General features: G+C 44.0%; 1 protein-coding gene across 1 annotated transcript; it reads right to left on the bottom strand.

Annotated features, from left to right (window-relative positions):
• Positions 1 to 157: 157 nt before the first annotated feature.
• On the bottom strand, positions 158 to 17068 carry LOC8033935 (LIM and senescent cell antigen-like-containing domain protein 1). Its single transcript, XM_029995825.3, has 10 exons — positions 16713 to 17068; positions 12105 to 12248; positions 10935 to 10980; positions 8665 to 8852; positions 6527 to 6598; positions 5707 to 5784; positions 5246 to 5399; positions 2671 to 2809; positions 395 to 470; positions 158 to 334 (listed from the first exon to the last, which is right to left on the bottom strand). Exons 1-10 carry the CDS (start codon positions 16961 to 16963, stop codon positions 214 to 216), a joined length of 1269 nt encoding a protein of 422 aa, XP_029851685.2. The 5' UTR covers positions 16964 to 17068; the 3' UTR covers positions 158 to 213.
• Positions 17069 to 17276: the final 208 nt, after the last annotated feature.

A 17276-nucleotide genomic window follows, 5' to 3' on the forward strand; every position in this document is an offset into this window, starting at 1 on the left:
ATGGCGCATTCCCCAAAATCTGCTTGGTTTCAGCTGAAGGCCTTGACTGTGCCACGCGCTTTCTTTCTTTTTTTATATATTTATTTCTTAATAAACTTTATTCAGAAGGTCGTCTTACCGGGCCAGTACTTCGAGTGGAAGACAATGACACTCAAACTACACAGCGTTATAGGTTCTTTTATTAAATTGCCTTGTATTTGAGAACAAACCTGTTTATTTTTTGTTGAAGGGGCTTCTCTCTGCCGATTTCATTAGGCGCTTGCGTAGCTCGCTGGGAAATTTTTCGTAGCACTTCTTGCATACAGGCCTTAAGTCGATGTCGAAAAATCGGGATCTGCAAATGTCAGCCGTGTTTTGTAGACGCGTTCTTTATGAATCAGTGGTTGACACTTACTTGTCGGAGAGGGAACGATCGCAGTAGGAACAACAAAAATGCCTCGGGCACCACATCTTGTTCAGAGACTTGTAGCCTTCAGATAAAAAAAAAGTGAACAACGTAATTTGTCTTTGTTACACTTCACGCACGACAGTCGACAGAAATATTCAGCAAAAACCAACAGTAATATCATCAACGAATAAACACGGGGCAGACATTCAGCGAACTTAGTTCACAAATATTACAGTAAGGCCCCTTGTCTACCACTTAAAGAACCACAAGCCATGATCTTTGCTTTCGCTAAATGTTTCTTAAACGTAATCACTGATGTTCATAATTATAGCCACCTTCGTTGGCAATTTCCACCGCGTTTCTTTTTTTTTTTTTTTTTCAACGTACTTTTAGGGTTTTGTCTTCAGACCGCAAGGAGCTGGGAATATCTGATTCTCTCTAGAAGGCTGGCGAGCGAACCTGCCTCCACAGCTTTCTGTTCTAGCCCTCTTATGTGACGGTCTTTTAAAGTGTCCGGAGACCTCACGGTTGAACTCAACCGAACACAATGTTGAATGCTAGAGACTGTTATACATGAAGACGGGCTTTTTAACTAACACTGTCGCATTACAAAAGCGATCTTTTTTTTTTTTTCTTTTCATTGTGTACATATTTACAAATTCTCACTTCTGTGATAACTGATTTTTTGCACCAGACTGTATATGCGCTCTGTATTTTGCTACCTTTATTTTTTCCTCTTCCCTGTCCTCTGTTATCCTACTCCCCATCCCCACGCAGAGTAGCCAACCGAGACTTCTTCGGTTAATTTCTCTGTTTTTTCCTGATCAATAAATGAATGAAATTAGATGTTTTGACCGGGTGACATTTGTCTGCCAAAGTACGGAGACACTGTCACTCGCTTTAAATAAATAGTCTAAAAGTGCAGCCCGACTGCTAGCTTAGGATTTTAACGTGCATAACGCAGTATAGTGATACACGATCGAGCTAATGCGCATGCTGAGGAGGACGCGTTACACAGCCCAGTGGACAAGAATGGAAGCCCACAGAAGGTGCTGCGGGTGCAGCTGAAACATATATAGTTTAAAGGGATATTGAAACGAAATTTCAAGCTCACAAAATAGGGCTGGAGCGATAGGCGGGACGCTGCAGAACCCCAAAACACCACTCATACAGAAATATCTCTAACGGGCGGCCGTATTTTTGGAAAAGAAATACGCGATTGAAGACGGCCGACGAGGCATGTGACGTCACGATCCTCATTCCCTCTGCTCCTCGCTTCGTCCCGTCAAGTTGGTGTACCGAAGCGAGGAGGAGAGAAGCGAGGCCGCTTCCCCTCATTCTAAACTGTTCCAGGAAGATAGTGACGTCAGAGTACTTGCTTGATCGCGAAATTCTTTTCCAAAAATACGGCCATCCGTTTGAGATATCGACGTATGCGTGAGGTTTTAGAGTTCGTAGCGTCCCCTTCACCGCTTCTGCGGCCTTATTTTGCGAAATCCAAATTTCGGTTCTGTATCCCTTTAGGAGCCACGATACGATTTTTTTACTTAGGCTAAATACTGATTAGATTCACTCCCTTACGTTGATAACTGAATAAACCTGCCTAGATTTTTCTTTTTTTTCTAGGCAATGTTAGCTTCTTTTTTTTTTTTGAGAAATATGAGCATCGTTTATCCCCTCAACTCGGAGCCAGAACAAGCGGCCACGTGGCCTGGTGCCTTTCTTATGCCGCCAACGTTAATCATAGCCACGCGCTGGGGTTGGAAATGTAGAAAACGCGTGCTGATATCCAGTCATTGTTTGGCTATTCTCATCACCGCAATGGTTGGACACGAACCACTACCCAAAGGGCCGCCGAGGCATGTATTGTTACGAGACAAAGTCGAGTGATCACGCAGATCTCGTGTCCAATCCATGAGCCGCGCTCGACTGTAGTCAGGCGGGCGGTTTCAATTTCGATCCCACAATTACGTCATCAAGCTTTGCGAAGGCAAGACTAAAAGAAATTCTCCTCTTTATCTTTCCAATTTCACCGCAAAAAAAGAAAAAAAGAAAGAAAGAAGAAGCTTCTGAATCAGTGGCGGTCTGTGCCAGTATGCCTCTACAAAGTCATAAATATTCCAACCCGATATCGTTAACGAATCTGGTTTAAGGCGCGCCTAGAACGAATCCGGTTTCTGCGCAAGTGCTCTGTCCACACCTGGTGTAGACAAACGCGCGGACTTGTTCGTAAACATCGCGTTGGCCAATGGGCACAGAGAGCTCGTAGCATGCATATTTACCTTGAGCAGACGGAAGATTGCACACGAAGCACACGTAGCCGAAGAGCTGCTCGAAGTGCGTTTCGCAGTAGGCATGTCCCTTCTTCTCGTAGTGCCTGCGTCCGTTGAACGGTTTCTCGCACTGGGCGCACACGAAGTGCTGCGTTCGGAACATGAAACACGTAATGACAAGTGAGAGACGGTAAGACGGGCGATGCCTCCCCAGGCGAATCCCTGGTAGATTGGGATCAAACCTAAACACACATCTAAATAAAAAAAAAACCTTTACACGTTCTACATGTTCGGGGGAAACAAAATGAAGATCGTGTAGAGATAACATATCGGCAGAGTTGCTTTCAAAGTTGCGAAAAGGCTCTCGTGATTTCTCTTGCATGCTGCGACTGCTACCGCACATAATGACACAGGGCGTCCCATCGCAGTGTGTTTTTCACCGCAAAAATAAACTACGCGTCGCCGAATGCTCATTCTCCGCCCAAATGTAGCGCTAGCGGTTCAAAGCAGATGCCGAAGCTCCAGGGCTAACAGTTATCTTATTTGAAAGTTGTTGAAAGTTTCTGAAATTCTCAATGGGAAAATTGCAGCCGAGGAGCCCTTGTAATCAGGGAGCTGAATGAAGCCAGTTACCGAGAACCGGCCCCATTTTGCCATTGAACCACTAGCGCTAAATTAGGGCAGAGAATGACAGTTCGCGTTGTAATTTGCAAAGAAAAAGGACAATAGGTCGTGCAGTTTGCAAGCACAAAACTAGTTGTACAAGATATATTTCACTCACAATTATCAACGAACCACTCAGCTTAGTACCGACTTATGCATGGTGCAAGAAGGCTGCCTTCTTGCACATCCTTCTTCGCTGCCCATATTCACTGTTTAGGTCTGTATTAAGCTTTGGGCGGATTTATCGCCCCCATGTTAATATATGCCAATATTTTAATAATGTTCGATCTGCTTATCGGACAAGTAACAAACGTAGAACGCGCCTCCTAATAAAACCGTAAAAAACTTGACGCCTTTTTTTTTAATCTGAGACGCATTATTTGCTGGAAGATTGAAGTTTCGCTGTGATTCCTAGGAGCATAGCAATGCTCGTACAGGAAGAGACAAAAATGCACGACTGTAAGTACAACGAGACGTTTTTAGCATCACGTTTAACAACTACAGAACCTTAGCGTTGAAGCCCAGCGGGCGTTTGAGTGGTGACTGTTGGAAACTTTCTGGAAGCAACATAGTCGGCACCATTTTTGTCGGAAGATGTCGTAAAACGAGGGCTGCGACGCCGCGGTAGTGTGTTTACCGCGTCCAAAAAAAAAGAAATGGATTCTTCGATTTCCGCCTTATGACGTCATAGAAGTGTCATGTTGTCACCGGCCGCGATTCTGGCGGTGTCACAACAGTGGTGGTGGATGTGGTAGACGCCTGTTCTGCTGCAGGTCGCTCTCCAGCCGGACAGGAGAAGCTTCATGCAGCCAGGAGTTGAGACGCCGCGACGACAGCGACGACAGCGTTCTCTCTGCTTTTTTTCCAGAACTTCTACGCCCAACCGCCAGGATAGCGCCATCCAACAGCACGACATTCCGGCTTTTGTTACTTCATTTGTTGCCACTTTGGGACGTATACATCGATGCATAGGCGGTATACGACTCTAAACACGCCAGTCGGACACTCGTTCCAGGCCCCGTAGTCACCATAGATGTCGAAAAAGACATTGGCATGATGATGATAATGTCTAAGTGGCGACACATATATGTTTGTCTTCCCAAAAGATGCGTTGTATAAAACGATCTTCAAGGGCCGCTTACTCGGGCCTTGAAGATCGTTTTCCGTTCCGTCGGGCGCTTTAGAGCGCCGTTTGACTTTTCTTTCCTTTTCGTAATAAAATATTTCGTTATTATGTGATTCCGACGCATATTCCGATCCCTGATGGTTTCTACTGCCTCTCGCTGTAACGCTGACCTCGAATACTTCGATCTAAACCGTACTCGTGCTTCCGCTGAGCCGTATGAGCCTCAAGCTTCGGTTTTGGACAGCGTCGAATTTTACGTGACAAAAATGCCACCGCCGAAAACATGGCCCAGCAGTGTGAGACCCTAGCAATTCTCATATCTGAGAAATCAAGAACGCAGTATTTAATCCACTGAGAGCCAAAATTTATGTCAGATCGCCAGCCGCACACACGCCCCAGTGTGAGCGACCGCTTCTTAGACGTTGTCTCGATTCAGCTGAGGTGTTCATTCGGCTGGAGACTCGATTCGGCTGAAAGGTTTAATTTGGCTGGAAGACTCAATGCCACTGAAGGGCTTCATACGACTGAAAGGTTAAATTCGGCTCAAAGGTTCAAGCCGGCTGGACTCTCCGATTCGGCCAAATGTTCAGTTTGACCGAGACTCTCCAGATTCGGCCAGAGGTTATGGCTAAACTTTCAGTTTGGCAGGAAGTCCCAGTTTGACTCAAGCATCGCGCTTCGGCTGATAGACTTACTTATAGCCGACTCGATACGCAAAATCCTTTTAAGAATAACAAAGAGCGATTCTTGCGGAAGGAAGATTTTGTTGTCCCACGACGGCCGATGAGGCCTCACCTCGACGTGCCACTTCTTTCCCAGTGCGCAGACGACGCGCGTGTCTTCGATCGGCCTCCGGCAGGCGGCGCAGACGGAGGTCGCCATCTTGTCGCGACACTTGACGCAGTGCAGCTCACCGGACACCTCGCGGCCCTCTGGGGTCAGCTCCGCCCTGAAAATTAACAAAAAGCGATCGAAAGAAGAAAAAATACGTAAAAAATTAAGGAAGCTAAAGGCAGAATATCCTGCCTTGAGCTTCCAGTGTGCACACTCCGTTTCACACCACCTCCGAGCGCAGCCGACGATCCGGAGGATCCAGTCAATCAGCGAAAAAAGTGCATCGTCACGGCGCTCGTTGTTTTTGTACGTGACGATGCGCCTTTCGCGCTGCTTGATTAGCTCTTTCAGACCGGCTGCGCCAAGTTTTGATTTGAAAGGGATTACGGAACAGCCGCATTTATCGAGCAAGGGCATCTTACCCGCACTTGGCGCAGTTGAAGTGATAGGGATGGTAGACGTCGCCTCGGTGTCGCAAAGGAGCGCCGTCGATCGCCTCCCTGCAAGAAAGCGCTTAAAGCCCGACTGATGCGTCCGAGTTACTCACGCTGAAACTGGAGCCAGTGCATATATTGCAGGGAGAGAGCTGCGACGCACCGGAGAAAATCTGCACGAAGGATAAACGAAACGTGCCTCGGGTGCCCCAAGACCCGCCTCGCCGCTTTAATGACATGCACGAGTAAAAATTATTCCCTTCGTTTTGCAAGCACAGTGAAAGTATACCCTTATTTATTTATGTGTCTAATATCGAATATTGCGAGTGTCGCGATTTTTTACTTATCTGCTTTATTTTGTTATTATAGTATATATTTATCATTTGAAGTTATATCGGTGTGAAATGTTCACTAGAACCTCAAGCTATACATTACTCCCGCACTCGTCGAAAATATTTAAAGCGTAAACTAAAGTACAGATGTACATACACGTGGCAAATATGCCGTGCGCAAGGACGCCCGCGATTATGCGTAAAAGTGGAAATTCGTTTTTATACCCGCGGGAGTTTCTAATTAATGTAAGCTTTATTCTAGCTCGTAGGAAATCGCGGCATTTAATATTGTCATAAGGAGAGTCACGTTAATGTGGCCTTATACTACCCTCTGCAGTCGCCTAAAACTCCAGTGGTCCGGATTCGAAGTTGGCAGATATGACCTGAACCGGGGCCACGGGTCCCATGCATCGGGCTGTTCGCATTTCGATGCCGGAATACGCCGTCCGCGACTCGCGGTAATCGGTCGCACTTACTCGCACTTGGCGCAGGTCAGCTTGCCGGCGTCCTCCGCCTGGATGGCCTTGTAGCACTGGCGACAGTACGGTCTGGGCATGCGAACAAGAAGCGAGCTAAATCACAAGAAATTGCTTAGGCCGCCGTTGCATATGAAGACATGAAATCCGAGTCGATTTACACCGAAGCTACAGTCACTGACAGAGTGAGAACGGCAGGGGGTGTTTTTCGAACGCTCGGCCCCCAGCACGCGTTCCCTGTGCCTTCCGCCGTGCTTTGCCTGCGCACACGCGCTCGAGACGGCGAAGCGTCGCCGAAGTTGGGAAGCTCGCGCTGGAGGCGGGACAACGGAAGCTCCTCCCAGCCGTTCTCGACTTGTCAGTGACAATGCGGCCAGAAACTGAGGGAGAGGAGGAAACGAGAGGGGACGTCAGTACGCCGAGCTCTGGCTGGAAGGATTAGTGGGTGGAACTAAAGTTATAGCTGCCTTTGTCTCCACTGCACTGAAGGTGTTAGGACTCGGACGTGTTAGGGACGCGATCGAACACGTTCGAACAGTGCAGTGGAGACAAAGGCAGCTATAGATTTGATGTATTGGCAGTGTGATCAGCATCGAGACCCTGTGACGTCTTCATTTGCAATATTTTGTTCTGTCGTCGATGGAAAGCAAGCAGCACAGTGTCGGAGTGTCAACTCTGGCGATGTTGGTTTAAGAATTTGCGACGACGCCGAGCTTCCATTTTTATTTTAACGCAAACCATCGAACTTGTAGTTCGTCGCTGATGATAAGTAGTCGGGATTATACGATTGATGACGTCACGGCGAGGCGAATTCTGGTCGTGGCCTCCGAGATCTTTCGCGCGCTGGCTGCGCTCCGCGGGCCATTGCATTCGCCGGTACAGACTGTTACTTCGTGGCATTTATAGTGGCGCTTGCAATTAAACCAAACCAACGGTTCTGAACCAAAGTAAAGCCCCTCTATCCTGGGAAAAGTGGCGCCCTTCATTGTTGTGGAAAAGCTCGAGACACGTGCCTCGCGCCACTTCTGGGAAGAACATGGCGTCTGAAATCTAGCTCAGTGCTGCGCTGTGCCGCCATTATCTTCCCAAGGGCTGCACGTTGCACGTGCCTCGCGCATCGACGCACCTGGCGCTACTTTTAAAACATGAAAAACCTTTAAACCAAAGAATACCAAAAGGAAAATATCCGCAAAGTATTGTCGTCACCATTATCGTTAGGTCTACGGAACCTAAGAGCAGAGCGCAATGTGCCCCCCGCCTCGCGCCGTAACACAAAAAAAAACCTTTGACGAGGAAGAAGTTTATCGAAATGTGAAGGTTCATCTTTTCAAAGCGCGAAAGGTGCAGAACAAACGTCCGTGGACGCAAGTGAAGTTCAGAAAGCTGTTCTCAGATATGACGACAAAAATATTTCTATACCTGTCGGCGCGACAGGTATAGAAATATTTTTGTCGTCATATCTGAGAACAGCTTTCTGAACTTCCCTTGCGTCCACGGACGTTTGTTCTGCACTACAACCCAGACAGTCCGCAAAGGACAAAAATACATTCGCGTTCTAAATCTTGCATTCTGAGGTGTCATCCAGCGAAACAACGCAAAGACCGGAGCAGCGAATAAAAATTACGAATCAACAAAGATCGACTTGCCTATCTCTATTCTGATAATGAGAACAATGTAGATGCAAGCTTCATGTCGCGAGCTCACAGTTGACAGCGTGCTTTGAGGCGATTATGCTTCCGTTTCTGGGTTGGTTCTAAACGCCGCACTGGCTCGGGTCGCTTTTTCTGCCGGGCATCCGAGCGTGTGGGCAGGGCAGAGCAGAGCGCGCGAAAACTCTCGGAGGCCATGTTCTGGTCGGGATATCACGAACGAAAAACATAAGAGGGCACAACCGAAACATCTCGTTTGCAATAGGTTTGCAAGTACGGCCTCATGGCGCCGCCATCTTGCTCAGTTGGGGTGCGCTTGGGCGCGGCCATATTCCGATTAGGACGCACCTAAGCGCACCCCAATGAGCAAGATGGCGGCGCCATGAGGCCGTATACTTGCAAACTTCTATACTCCGTTCCACGATAACTTGGCGAAATGTGGACGCTGCGGCCACCGCGACCCAATTAGAGCGTCGGAGCAAGGCTCACCGCCTGTGTATGCTGACGAGCCCGGTGTCCGAGAGGCCCGCCTTGCAGCGCTTGCATCGGAGGCAGTCGGCGTGCCAGTCCCTGCCCAGGGCCCGGATCAGTCTGCCCGAGATGTCTCCCATGCACTGGGCGCACATCGGGATAAACAGCCGCCGGAAGTCGTACTCGCAGTAGTTGCGCCCTTCGAACTGCGTCAAGCGTGGACATCATCATTTATTTATTTATTTTACCGCTGTATTTTTAGTTTTTGCTTTGAGATTTCCTGACAAGCTTGCCTAGGTACGTTCTTATAGACGCTTTGCAGCAGCTGTGCATGGACGCCGCCATAACTGACCTTCAGTTTTTATTCCCTCTTATTCCGTTCGCTTCACTTCATCATTACCACAGCAGGAACGGTTATTGCCATTTTAGATGCTACTGTGTTCTTGTGACCAGCATAGGCCCTTGTGAAGACCCGTCTTCGCCCGCTTCAGCAGCTCGGCATCTCGGTAAGACAAGAGAAGGGCGGCTATGGCGGCTCAATCTGGCGCGTGGGTAAAGCGTCTATAGCAATTTTTAACTGTTCTGTTGTTTTTTTCTTCGCACAATTGCCAGTCCGTTATTGCCTGAGCACGTACTCTGACCATCTATTGGACACAAGGAGCGAGGTAGCGTTCGGCGTGAACTAGGACCCAACCACGCGCCTGGTGTCCAATGAATAGCGACCGTCACTGTTGCAGCCTGATGGACTTTTGAAAATATCATTTTAGAAGAGCAGGGTGTGGCGAGTCTATCTTATTATCGATCAGCAGCTAATTAGAGTGAGGCATTATCCAATAAGAGCGCCCAAGGACGAATCACAAAGCAAGAAGCATGAACATTACGTGCCTGGCATTTCTTAAGCCGTCAATGATTGCAGTAGTCTCGTTAATACTAAACAATAAAAATCGATTGCAACTATAACTATACTAATACGCGATGTCTATTTGATTGTTTTATTTTTCTTTTCATTATCAAAACCCAAAAGGAACCAAAAGGAAACTTTTGGTGTTTTCTTTTTATTACTATCACCAAGTTCTCGCGCGTGCGTTTGTGCGTGTGTGTGCGTGTGGGGGGGGGTGGAAGAAAGTAATAAAAAATTCGGTGCAATGTTTAAATTAGGACGTCCTGAAATGAACGTCAAGATGAAAATGCTAGTAGATTTGGAAGTAATCCAGATCAAGTAAAGTGCCACGTAATGGTGGTATGAAAAAATTTCCTCAATTAAACTACATTCATACATCCGACAAGAAGCTCGCCACATCGGTGATAACATGATGACCCAGAAAAAAATAAGAAAATAAATAATATTACTATGCAGAAAAAGCAACGAGTCGATTACTAAAAAATCGCTATGAAATTAAACTAATTGAAGTTACCCTAATTAAATTAGATGTAAACCTACGGAAAGTTCTTCAGATGGGTAGCCAGAGTGGAACACCGCAGCCAACGTCGCAAAGACTGTCTCTTCGTATCCAGAACTCTGGTGCGTCTACTTTCGCGCAAAGCTCTTGGGAGAACCAATCGCTCCAACCCAAAGAGGGGGAACTCGGCAATCGACCAAAACGGACAAAAAAGAAAAGTGTTTAGACCGAAAAAAAGAAAAAAGAAAAACATCTGCGTTCTTCTAAACGCAAGCTGTTTTTTTTTTTTGTTTTTTTGTTTTTTTTAGTTAGGTCTGCATATATTTTAAGCTTCGTCAGTCGCCGAGCTTTCTCCAAGGAATTCAGCGATTGGCTCTCCCAAGAGCTTCGTGAAAAAGTAGACGCTCTACGCTCTAAAAAAAGTGTGTGCGTCTACTTTCACGCACAGCACTCGGAGAACCAATCAGCGCAACTTTCGGAGGCAGCTCAGCGAATGACGATGCCGAAACATGTGTTTAGACTAAAAAACGACGTTTTGCATTGTTTAATGTCACAACTCAGACAGCGTTTATTGGTCTAAACATACGTTTCGGCATTGTCATTCGCTGAGCTGCCTCCGTAAGTTGCGATGATGGGTTCTCCGAGTGTTGTGCGGGAAAGCAGACTCACGGGCTTTTTTTAGAGTGTAGGGTTCTAAGAGTCACGAGCATATTTGTATCACTCCGCCGCGGCATTGGAGATTGCGACGTTCGTCGAAAAGAGCGCCGAGTAACAAATCACAAAGAACGCAGCGTGAATGTAATACGTCACGCCCTGCGTCTCTTTAAAGACAGCTTTTTGTAATCCTTATTTAAAACGCACGTAGCAATACTTAAAGCAGTTCGTCACCTCGTAGTAGACGTCATCGGGAAAACGCCGGAAACACTGGGCGCATCTGTAAAAGAGGGCAGGCGACAAAAGAAAGGTAATCGGAAACAAACCGTGAGCTAGCGATCATTTTACTCGGTTTGAGGTTATACGTAAACAGATCAAAAAATACAATAATGTGTGATTAAAAAGCGTCACACAGACTCTGCTGGGAAACTCTTTGCGACAACACGTGACACAACTAAAAAAAAACTAATTGGTGGACAACGCACGGGGCGTTGTAATTTCTGGGGCATCCTCCGCTATAGTAATAAAACTTGGCGTGCTTTTTTTTTTCTTTTTTTACACATTTAAGTTGTTACAGCGGCTGCAAACACGGTGGTGTAGGCCGGGAGCGAAGTATTTCCTATCAATGAACTGCTGGTCAGTTGGTAACGAACAATACTGCTTCGCAAAGTCGCAAGAGCTGCAAACAAATATACATCCAAGATCGTACTTCCGATTGCTTCAGTACTTCGCCAAGGGTTTAGGGAACTAACGTTGCGAAATCAAGTTTGCACTGAACTTTTTTTTTCTCCCGCCTCGATGTGTTGCATCCCAACATGATTTATCGCTTGCCGTCTGGTGTTTCAATGAATAGAGGCACCGATCCGCAGTCTACGTCTAGGCGTGGTCTTCGCGAGATACTTTCTTCGTCGTATCAAAAAAGAAGTACGTTCCAATTGTCCAACGTGCAAACTTACTGGATGTTTTCATAGTACAAACTCGCACACCTCCACTGAAAGAAAGGTAGTTCAGGCGGCGTTGGAAAACAGGAATTTAACTCATTTTATTATTCAGAAGAGGTACTCATCAGCTGTAAGCTGGTAAGATCTCTCTCTCTCTCTCTCTCTCGATCTCTGTCTTTCTCTATCTGTTATAAATATATTTAATCTTTCTGGTATACAAAAAATCTACCTGCGATATGAAAAAAAATATAATCATATTTAAGTTTCAGGAGTATGCTAACCCCCAATCGCTGTAACTCAAATTCTCCGTATACGCTACATTACGTTCGTTTCACTATTACGACCAAATGAATGGATGCTTCACGATGCGTGCTTTTTCCCAAAATTCCATAAACGAAACTCTTTGTTTGCAGCACCTACACTTCAGCTGGGACAAAATGGTCGCACGGAGATGCTCACGTACACGAAACACTCGGGGTGCCAGATCTGGCCGCACGAGTTGACAATCTTCTCGAGCTGCCCGAAACCTTCCCCACACTTGGCGCACGCCATCAGCTCTGGATACGCCAGGGAACTCGTCGCCTGGTTAGGGGCGTTACTCGAAGAGCTGAAATGAGTGAGCAAAATGTCTATTGGGCGATTTCATTTCAAACCATGCAGGAAAAAACGGTCATGTGTCAAAATCTTTGGAAGAAATATATATGCTGAACAAATGTATCACTAGGACGAAACTGAAAACCGCTTTTGCGTCATGTTTACTGTTCTCGAGTTTTTCCTCTTTTTTTTTTTTCACTTGTAAAGGACCAAAGGCGGATTTTAAAAAGGATTTTGGCGATCGTAGCAGGTCGCGTATGTGGGAGCTTCGCCAGGCTTAGATACCCACCGCAAAACAAAGAAACTTTTTACGTGGTTTCTTAAACTACAGTAAAGGATCCAAATGTTTATTAAAACATGTGTTTAACTTTATGTATTTTTTTTTGTAAAAAAATTCAGAACCTAGCTTATTTTACGATAATTTACCTGGTTTGTATGATAAATTTTGTTACATTCAATATCGTGGAATATAATTTATATGTCAAATAATAGCTTAAACAAATACACATTCAACAAGTACAATATTGGTATTGTTAAATGGAGCTATTTTATAGAAAAATAATGGATTTGAATATGAGAGGAATCTCAAAAAAATAAAAATTTCACCATTTTCTTTAAAACGTTGTTTGTAATTATTTTTCTTAGTATAAAGAGCCCCTGGTATGATCTAACTAAAACATGCAATAAAAAAATCAGATGTAATATACGGTTTGGACAGATGAATCTGTACATTCGAGAAAACGATATAGTTAAAGTTCACATTTTAAAATGTGAAGAAGTCGCGTATCGTTTGTTTCTACCAGATTATGAATTATTTGTCAGTACTTACTCATAGTGTTGGTTGGCTTCGATTTAACAAAAAATAGGTATGTCATGTATAATTTTTAACGTTTTCATACACACATCAGTTAATTTTCTTAAAAATAAAACAAAAATCGCGAATAAAAAACCATTTTGCTTAATGTAATGAAAATTTTACATAAATGTATAAATATTACCATCTGAAAGTTTTATCCAATGTACTGTGGCGCTAGGGGCAACAAAAATTATTATACTACTGAGATTCCGAGAGGCCTAACGCGTTTCATCGTCCGGTCACATCATGATGGCTCACTACCTCGATGTCAAGAAAAGGAACAGAATGCTGCAAGTTTAGTCAAGAACATTCGGTATGACACTTATGAACGAAAGCTCAAAACAAGAACGAGTTCCTCAATGTTATGTTAAACAAAGAGCTAAGCACCGAAAGTAATGTAACCTGTAAAAATTGGTCACAATAAACATTCCCGTAAACTTGTGCGACCAGATAGTTTATTTATGTAATTGTATGTACTTCCCCGTGGGTGTTTGGAAACTTTCTTTTTTTTTTTTTTCGAACTCGCAAGGCTTAACGTGCGAGAAGCGACGGTTGGATAAGATCGAAATTTAGTGCCAGGGCTGTCAGCACATTGAAAATATCTTGTTTCCCCCAAAGACTCGATTATTCCACATACAAATTTTGGATGGAAGTATCTATAAGCTTTTAACACTCATGAGACAATTAAAGAAAGTTTAAATTGCGATTTCCTTGATTTTTTTAAAGTTATTAAATTTGGTATGTGTAAGAAAACCCTCATATATTAAACATAACATCCCATCTACGCGAAAGCTTTACGTTATTTAATTTTGTGTTATATCGAAGCAAACAAGTACTCCGACAAGGTGCCAATAATTAATTATTTAATAGGCGTACAAATGGCGATGACCAACTTTGTATCTTGAAATAGACCTTTAAACATACATTTGGAATGTACAAACTTATATCCAAATAATACATTACATCTATATTTATTGAATATTAGACCATAACAAAAGCTCTTCATACAAAGAAAATTAGATATTACTTTTTTAAGAACATGTATGTTGAAATGTGTACTTCTTGAGATTCCTCTAATTTCAAAGCCCCTGTTCGCTAATATAACTTCATGTGACTATATCGATACTCTACCTGATAAATATGTATTTGTGTAAGCTTTCATTTTATAGAGTATAGTTTATGTCACCACATTGAATGTAACAAAAGTTGTCACTCAAACCAGGTAAATTATCATCAGAAGAGCTAGATCCTGGACTTTTTTTTCCAAAATATTAGTAAAATCAAAAACATTTTTATGAACATTTGGCTCTTTTACTGTAGTTTAAGAAATCACGTAAAAAGTTTTTGTTCTGCGGTAGGTGCATATGTGAGGCTGGCGAAGCTCTTAAATACGGGACCTGTGACAATCGCCGAAATCTCAAAATCCGCCTTTAGAAAGTCAAAAACTCGATAACTAAAAATATGACACACCAAAAAAAAAAAAAAGTTTTCAGTTTTGTCTTAGTAAAGAGTTTATCCAGCATACATATTATTTTCGAGATATTTTGAGACTTGACCCTTTTCTCCCGCACGATATAAAATGAAATCGCCCAATTATAAAAAGTTGGCACTCAGTGCCAACTTTGCAACTCAGTGCCAGCTAGTCTCAGTCAGGGGGTGTCGGACCCCCCATCAATTTTAACGAATAGTCTAATACCCTAAGTTACACGGGCAGCCTTAACCGCGGTTATGTGTGACTGAGGAGGTATAGTTGGAACCAACTGCTAACCATACTTAAGAGTAACTGCGGTTTAGGACGCCAGTTAGGCACCCTCAACTTCTTCTAAATCGGACCTCAGTCACACTTAAGGGTGTCCATGTAACTAAAGTTACACAGACCCACCCCCCCCCCCCCCCTTCCCGCGAAGGTGGGATGAACACCATAGCTGCTAAATTTTGCAATAAGATGTAAAAAGTCAATTTTCGAGCAATTGAAGCTTTGTCTTAGCCGTAAAAGTTTCACGTCTAAAGTGCAACCGAAAGTAAGATGTTTCAGATCGCCTTTACGATTAAAACTATCTCTGACAGAGAAACATAATTGGGTCATTGTGCGGTTGTGTTTCTCACTATGCCGTAACGTTAAACATTTACGCACCAGTTAAATTCGTTTTCTGTGCACCTAATACGCTCCCACCACTCCCCTCTTTCTCTGTGTATCTCTCCTCTCTCTCGCAAGCGTCTAATGGGAGACTTTCAGCGACCGATACTTAGGTACGTCGTAAACTGAGTTTGAGAGATCGACGCTTGTAGTTAGGGAGCTGTAATTTTTCATATAGGGTATATTTTAGGTGTCCATTTGATCTGAATTGTGAGGTTTATAAAAACGTTTCCTTCTATTCGTAAAAAAAAAACGCTTAAACATTTGAATTTGCCGCCCCTTTCGTGGAAAAGTTGTTAGATGCGATTAAATAGACATGTCATATGTTGTCGGTTGTCGGTGTTCGTGCCTTGCGTTAAACTTTTCGATTATTTCGTAATATTTTCTTTTTAATGAGAACGCGAAACCGACCGCTCAGAAACACACCTGACAAAAATTTAAACATTCTGCGAGCAACAATATATATATATATATATATATATATATATATATATATATATATATATATATATATATATATATATGTATATATATATTTTACATTTAGGGTGTTTGAATATTGATACCATCAACCCTGCACATTTCAAACAGTTCACACCTTTATGAATGTAAATTAGCTTATCCCGAGGCTAACATATTTGAGTTCCCACCGCAAATATCTTTTTCCTTCTTTTCTTTTTTTTTTTTTGTTTTTAAATACGCGTTATCCCACAAAAGTATGTCAGCTGTATAATGATCTGTACGGACACATTGACGCAAATGCTCGTAGTTTTGAAAAGATCCATGAACAATGAGAGTGAAGTTGGAAATAGGAACTGAATCGTAGGTTTTGTTTTTATATTAAATGCATTTATTTCAAAAAATATTTGACGTAATACCAGTATTCTGGACAATTCGGTAAAATATGCTTTTTTTTGTTTTTTGTTTTTTTACACTTAGCATTAGTCAAAGCTAAGGACAAATATGTTGCATGAAGGCTTAGACAGCGAAAAGAATCTCTTAATATAAAGTAAAAAAAAAATAACACAGAGACTTGGCACGCGATTGGGAATTCTTAGAAACAGTAGATCCGCTTGTTTTATATAAAAATAAACTAATAATATAATGTAAACTAGCACCTTCGCGCTAGTTTACAATATATTGCGCAAGCGCGGGAACCCCTATTCTTAGAGTCTTGTGACGTCACGGCCCAAGGGTGTGACGTCACCCCAATAATGTAACGCCTCAATGGTGTGACATCACAAAGCATGAAATCGCGCAGGAATCGTGACGAAGGACACACATTACGCCAGCTGTGGGATCAGTATAGCCTCGGACGATCCTAACGCTTGGAATGAATACACGGCAACGTAAGACACGCACGGTGCGGTGAGTCCTGCCCGTCCTATTCTGTAGCCAATGAGAATAAGGAATTAGGCGCAGAAGAACAATTCAAGCCACACCCTACATTTCTTGAGTCGTCAGTGACCCATTCAGAAACCCACCGGGCCGGCATCGGAGACTTGGGCGTAGACGAGGACACGGGCCCTCCACGTCCGGTGGGGCGTGGTGAAGTACGATCTGCCGCCGAGGCGTTTTCTTCGTTGTTGGCCAGATTCGCGTAGCTTCCATACGAATCAGAGGACACCCTGGGCTTCTCCGGCGAAAGTCCTTCCATCACTTTACTCAGATGTTCGGTCCTACGATGGTAAAGTTCAGAGGCGTCCAACTTGAGCTGGGTGTTCGGTAGAGGCATTTTCCTTCCTTTGCCGCGAGCAAGTTCCACGCTGGACGATCATTTTTTATCTCGAGGGTCGTAATAACACGAGCGTCGAGGAAACGGCAACGGCGCAGAGTGTCTGATAACGAACGATAAGGACGTCTTCAGACTGCGCGCTCGGAGCGAGTTTGGTGTAATATAGTTTTTTTGTGCCTCCTCCTAAGCTTCTCTGTTTTGAACGGATAGATATAATCGCTATTTCATACCCGCTTGTCACATTGGATTTTCGATTAGGTGGCTTCAGAAGGCCCGAATTAAAGATTCGCCCGCGTCCCGCGACCACCCCTTT

The sequence above is a fragment of the Ixodes scapularis genome, unplaced genomic scaffold (genome assembly GCF_016920785.2).
Source record: "Ixodes scapularis isolate PalLabHiFi unplaced genomic scaffold, ASM1692078v2 PGA_scaffold5__190_contigs__length_132052651, whole genome shotgun sequence".
Taxonomy (NCBI): domain Eukaryota; kingdom Metazoa; phylum Arthropoda; class Arachnida; order Ixodida; family Ixodidae; genus Ixodes; species Ixodes scapularis.